Raw genomic sequence first — 6,523 nt, 5'->3', positions numbered from 1 at the left:
AGGTGTCCCTGCTGATGGCAGGGGGGTTGGAACTGGATGAGCTTTAAGGTCCCTTCCAATCCACACCAGTCTGGGATTCTGTGCCTGTATCAATACAAACCAAAGGCCGTTGGTTTTGAGATACCAGTGCCCTATGAATAAAAGGCAGCATGAAGTGCGATTGGTTACAAGAATCTGCAGATACCTGCTGAGCAAAGTGTCAGGGCTGGGCAAAAATGGAGCAGGATGGATCTTATTTTTCAGGAAAGGGAGGAGATGACTCTCATAAAATGGCATCAACTCCTGTCATTCTCTTCTTCATTTACAGGCTGCTCCAGTGAGAACAGTGGCTCAGGTCTCTTTGCCCTCTGTACCTTGGATGGTAAGTGCTACCACTGTCCTGGCAGAAAGGTCTGTGGGGCAGCCAAGGCCTGTCCCAAATTTAAAGCAGCAAACCGGGATCCCAGGACTTTTGGTTTTGAAAGAAGAGGGAGCTGGGCTTCAGAAACACTTCCTGGGTCAAGCAATAGAGTTTGATGCAAAGGCTCCTTCTGCTGACATATTTTATGTGAAGGCAGGAAAGCCAAGACAGGAGACAAGACTTGCCACGGTGAGCAAGTCCCCCTTAAACCGGGTGTGTGATAATGTGCCTGTTTTTGAAGATATGATGAAACATATTAAAGCTGAGCCTGTCTTTCTGTTCCTTACTGAGTTGGGTCTGATATTGCCCAGGCCTGCTCTCTCCAGGAAACCTGTTGTGTTTTCTGTCTGTTACCAACATCTGCCTTTCTCTCTCCCCTGGTGCAGTGTGGATTTCAAAGCGTTTTGCAAACATTAATGATTTGTACTGTCCCAAGGCCTAGGGAGGTAGAAGTATTAAAGCCATGCTGCAGTGAGCAGCCAAGGAAATGAAGAGGCTGGGGTCATTGGCCCAAAGGCACGCTGAAAGCTTGAGATGGAGGGTGAGGCTAGAACTTTCATCTGCTGACTCCTAAGTTCCCTGCTTACCCAGTGGTCAAACAACTGTTTGAGATGCCAGTCCAACAGTGCCATTCATGTAGACAGGAGCCTCTAAATCACAGCAGAGATGTGTCCTTGTACTGGAAGAGACCTGAGTTATTTCCAAAAGCAGTAAAGGAAATGGATTTTGGAACTTTAGTATTGGTTGAGATGTCCTCACACAGGCCTGGAGCCAGGTTCTTCTACTGTGCCCCTGACTGAGAAGTGATAGGACAGGCTGCAATGGGACTGTATCTAATGAGCTCAATGCAGAGTTTCTGTCCAAAAACCAGCAGTGCAGAGACAAAATTCTTCTCATAACAAATCCTACACTGAAACTAAAACACAGCTATTCTAACTACTAAGAAAATTAACTCTATCCTAGCAAAACCAGGACAATGTGCTTCTGTCTTCCCAGATCGGCAGCCTGGCGTGTTTGGGCCAGATGTCCACCTGCCCAATGATGTCCTGCTAGGGAATTTCTGATTATTCTTTGTGCCTTAGCTGTGAAGGTTCTGCATCGTGCAAAGCTTCCTACCTCACTATGGCTCATTCATGAGCCTTGCTGAGGCTGGAGGGCACAGTGAGGACAGATTCATGTTTATGTTCTGCTCTCTCATGGAAGGACATGGAGGTGCTGGAGTGTGTCCAGAGAAGGGCAGCGGAGCTGGGGGAGGGTCTGGAGCACAAGTGTGCTGAGTTCCCGGCTGAGGGAACTGGGGTTGTTGAGCCTGGAGAAAAGGAGGCTGAGGGGAGACCTTGTGGCTCTGTCCAAGTCCCTTGGAGGAGGGTGTAGAGAGGTGGGGGTGGGTCTGTTCAACCAAGGACCAAGTGACAGGACCAGAGGAAATGGCCTGAAGTTGCACCAGGGGAGGTTCAGATTGGATCTGAGGACAAACTCCTTCACTGAAAGGGTTCTCATGCATTAGAACAGGCTGCCCAGGGAGGTGGTGGAGTCACCTTCCCTGGTTGGTATTTAAAAGATGAGTAGACGAGGTGCTCAGGGACATGGGTTAGAGGTGGAATTGTCAGTGTTGGGTTTATGGTCGAACTCGGTGATCTTGAAGGTCTTTTCCAACCACTGCGATTCTGTGACACCTGTCAACGTGCTGTCCTGAGATCAGATGATCTGTGGAACATGGTAAGAGGCTTCTAGTTTACTCACTGTCTTATGTGAGATGTTCTGTACTTTGGGAGCCTGCTTTGGGCAGCATTCTTCTTGTCTTAGAGCACGATCCAATTAGTAGGACTGCTGCCATTTTTCCTCTGTGTTTCCACTTTCTGATGACAAGATAATGGTCTGCTGTCCTTCCCAGAACTGAGACACTCTTATCTATTATCTACCACAGCCTGTACGTGGCCCCAGCCCTCTGCCTGCAGACCCTAAATGTTGAAGTAATGTGCGGGGCCCAGTGTTAGCAAACATCTTGCTGCCTTTTAATATTTTCAAGACAATCTTTTTTGGTTTTGTTTTTTTTTTTCCTTCAGGGACGTTGAAACTCATGGAGGGAGCAGACAAGCTGCTCTGGTCTGTGCAGGTTGATCACCAGCTGTTTGCTCTGGAAAAACTGGATGTTACTGTGAGTGTCTGTGAATAGGGCTGGGAGGAATGAGGTAAAAAACTCAACGTGGCTTTGTGTATACGAATTTAGGAAGGGCAGAGGGAGTATGACTCAGCTGGAATAGGGTAGGATTATTTCAGGGTGACACACAGAGTGCTCTGAGTGCGCCAGTGCATTCTGCACTCATGTCAGGCTGTCCACCTGCAAGGGGTTGAGCTCTGTCTCCTTGTTTGACCTAGTGAGCCCAGCATCCTGCTATAAACTCTTTCACCTCCCAGCTGCTCTTATTGCAAAGTTGGATGGCTTTGCACCCTGCTGATACCCTGATTGTCTACGAGCTCTTACGATGCATAAAGATTCCGATAGAGAAAAGAGATGCAAAAAGACTGGACAAGTGCAAAACATCTGCAAAAAGATGTTCAAAAATGACATCTTGTTCAGATGTTCATGTTCTGTCTCTGAACAAGCAGGAAAGATTCTTGACTGCTTCTGAGAATAGTTGATGTCTGTGCTAATACGGGATATTATGGTTCCTGCAGGGCAATGGGCATGAGGAGGTGGTTGCCTGTGCGTGGGATGGTCAGACGTACATCATCGACCACAATCGGACTGTTGCCAGATTTCAAGCAGATGAGAATGTCAGTGCGTTCTGTGCAGGTGTGGAGCTTGGCTGCAAAGCCAGCCCTTGTGGCATTTCTCTCTCCAAGCTACAACTCCCTTCTGGGAGACCTGGAATCCCTTGTCCGTCTGCAGTGGGGAATCATTTCCTTGTGTCCCAGCTCGTCTTTCTTCTGGTGGTATCTGGGAAACATAGGGGTGAGAGGAGGTGATGCTGAGGTTTGTCTGTGATGGTTTGGGGGTATTTTTTTCTGTCCTTTTTGGGAGTGCTACAGTAGTCTTTTGTCTTCCCTACTGCTTTTTTTAATTTGCAGATTTGTAAGGTATTCTCAAGTGGAGATAAGGAGCCCCGTGGAACCAGCCTGAGCCTTGGCTTTGCTCAGTCCCCTCTGCTGCAAGAAGCAGCTTGCAAATCCCCAAGCTCCATACATTAATAACAGTTTAGAGACACTTTCTTGGATTTTCTCAGAGGGACTTCATGTACCCAAGTCTATGTCAGTGCCCATCTCCCCAGGTGCTCACTGCTTTCTGCTAACAGCTTTGGTACCTCATCATAAGAAGTTACCTATTTGTTTTCTCTGACCTTTTGGAAGTAGTCAGATCTCCACACTTTTGTTTTCTGCAGGCCTGTATGCATGCAAAGGAGGAAGCAACAGCCCTTGCCTGGTTTATGTCAGCTTCAATCAGAAGATCTACATCTACTGGGATGTGCAGCTGGAAAGAATGGAGTCCACCAACCTGTTGAAAATCCTGGATTGTGACCCCGAGTTTGGAAGTCTCCTGCAGCAGCTGGGTGTGGGTGAGTGCAGAAAGGGTGAAGGATATACAGGGAAAAAGAGAGGAAGGGCTGCTGGCAGGTGACATGCTGGGAAGTAGAGTTCCAGATACTTCATGAGGAAGAGGGGTTTTCTTACTGCCTGTTGAGAATCCCTAACAACTCTCTTTCTCTCTTTTCTGTAGAAAGGGACAACGTTTCTGCTGTCAAAGATCTGATTCACAAAACACTGTATTTTCCTGAGAAACAGCAGCAGAGCAGCCCCTCACCATGTCAGGACCCTGCTGGAGCGGACTCCTCTGTCATCCAGGATTCCTTATAACAAGTCACATAGAAGCTGACATCTTTAATACTGGCATAAACTCTTCTCCAACTGGAACTGGGCATCTAATGAAGATGAGACTGTGCTTTTCCCATCTCAGTCAAAGCTTCCAGACAGCAAAGTGTGTCCAGGCTGCATTCTGTGGAGGGATGTGCTTGGCTGTAGGCTTGAGGGAGGGTGGTGGGTTGATATGCTTTTAGTTGAGGAAGCTACCAGAACAGCAAGAGTCCAGGGTCTTGCTTATTGGCCTTCCGCTGCCAGTTTCTGTGCTCTGTGCTAGACAGAGTGTTTTATAGGTGACTGTGAAGGAGCATTGAGGACATAGATGGCGAGAATAGCTGAGCTCAGTCTCTATTTTGGGCTGCTCTTACAATTGCTCTAGTGATTACTTTGAGTTCTCAGCAGGATCAGAGTGGTGGAACTACAGATGGAGGAACTGAGTTAGGGAGCAGGCAAGGGCCTTCTCTCCCATTTAGGTATGTTTTTAAAGTAGGCTCAGGCATTGTTTGCCTTTGTTCTGCTGCTGCTCTTCAACCAGGCAGTTTCTCACAAAGCACTTCCTGTTCTGAGGAGCTGCATAGATGCATGAGAAGAACCACAACTTGCACTAATAAGGTGTCGAGAGGTTAACAGCTGCAGTGAACTCGAGAGGTGTTGCTTGTCTCCATCTTCTTGGGCAGGTTGATCACTGAGATGGGTGTGACTTAGCAAAGCAACTGTGAACTGGGCAGTAAGAGGAATCTCTTAACCATGGACCTGTGGTGCTGTGAGAGCGCGGCCATTCCATAATAAGCAGTAGAAATGCCACCCTTCCCTCTTGCTGTGGAGACTGCTGTGCTATTTTGAGTCCTGCACAACTGAAAGAGGTGGACTGGAGGTGACGTTCCACTTGCTGGTATGAGGAGTCTGGAAAAGGCCATTGCTCAGCCAGGCTGCTCATATGCAAAGGCCAAGGCAGGAACCTTTCCACATGCTGCTGGTTTTCTGGTTTTCCATGTCTCAGCTTGCCCCTTGCCTAACTCAGCTTATTAGGATAGGAGCAGCAGGCTCACCTGCTGGTTTGCATCTATTATCTTCTCTTGATTGTGTGATGTTTTATTGGTCATGCATAATGTATGGAGCTGTCCTTTCACTGCGATGGCAGCCTGAGAGAGTTGCGTCTGAGTCAGAGAAAATAGAATGAAGTGACCTCTCTTCAGCAAATGGTAACATTTAAAGATCCTGCAGGCTGTTGAAAACCTGCTGTGCTATACTCTGCAAAACATCTGAGGGCAGCCCTATCTGGGGAAAGAAATTTGTATAGAGGAAAGGAGTGTCCTGCCTTTGGGTCAAAAGGACTGTCATTGAAGTCGCCCTGTGTGGTAGGGCAGGATGTAATAAGCCCCAGCTTTTCTTTGAATTTCCGTCTGTAGATTTATATAAGCTGTCCTTTGTGTTTGATAGCTGTGAAAGTTGAAGCATGGAGCAATGAAATGGTATTACCTGCTCTGTACCAGCTAGCACTCTTCTTGCTTCTCTAACCACTCTATCTTCTGACTCTGTAACTGCAGTGGAAGTTTCTCTCCATTTTAATGACCTCACTGAGAAGCATTTTTAAATGTTCTCCTATTGTACTAAACACCTGGGTACAACTGAACCCTTCAGGCAGAGCTGTCAAGTCATTCTAGTGCTGTAGTAACAGTGATGTTCAGAGCAGCAGGGCTTGAGTTTGTCAGTTATGGAGAGCTGATAGTGTAGGGGACCATCTACTGATGGGCTAAAGCAAGGAGTTGTCTTGAAGCTTGTCAGCTGTGGACTGTAACCTCAAGAAATTGTCATCTCTCATGATGCCGAGATGTACAGCCACCCATCCCAGTGGGCCATCACCACCACTTCTGGGAAATGAGTCCGTGTGAGCCCTTGGGCTCTCATCAGTCTCATAGTCCTTTCCTCATGAGGATGAGTATTGTTGGGGCTGTGAACTACATCACAGTAGATTGGTTTCTTGCTGCTTTGAGATTTCTGTTTCCCAAAATCTAAAGCTGCTCTTTCTGATCACCAGAACAAGTAAGGATTCTCCCTTCTCTCCTTTCAGGTGAAGTAGTAGCAGTTGCTACTCTTACCTCCTCCCCTTGGAGCCCAGCTGGATTGGGGAGAAATAGATGTCCCTACCAGTGGGGTGAACAGTTTGGTTTCTCTGTATTCTGGGATACTTTCCACCCAGCCCTGTTGCTACCCAATTTTAATCTTGCACTTCAGAATCAGTGGAACTGATATGAAGAGGTCCCA

The 6,523-nt window shown here is 47.4% G+C and overlaps 1 protein-coding gene across 1 annotated transcript; it reads left to right on the top strand.

Annotated features, from left to right (window-relative positions):
* Positions 1-307: 307 nt before the first annotated feature.
* On the top strand, positions 308-4,255 carry LOC104532386 (KICSTOR complex protein ITFG2-like; the record flags this gene model as incomplete). Its single annotated transcript, XM_010177578.1, has 5 exons — positions 308-361; positions 2,467-2,558; positions 3,080-3,197; positions 3,784-3,957; positions 4,119-4,255. Coding segments are annotated over 5 exons (575 nt in total), but the record flags the coding sequence as incomplete, so codon positions are not given.
* Between the last annotated feature and the right edge of the window lie 2,268 nt (positions 4,256-6,523).

This window comes from Antrostomus carolinensis, unplaced genomic scaffold (genome assembly GCF_000700745.2).
Source record: "Antrostomus carolinensis isolate BGI_N321 unplaced genomic scaffold, ASM70074v2 scaffold42661, whole genome shotgun sequence".
Taxonomy (NCBI): domain Eukaryota; kingdom Metazoa; phylum Chordata; class Aves; order Caprimulgiformes; family Caprimulgidae; genus Antrostomus; species Antrostomus carolinensis.
The sequence above is the reverse complement of the archived record's forward strand: the minus strand, read 5'-3'. Positions and strand labels throughout refer to the sequence as shown.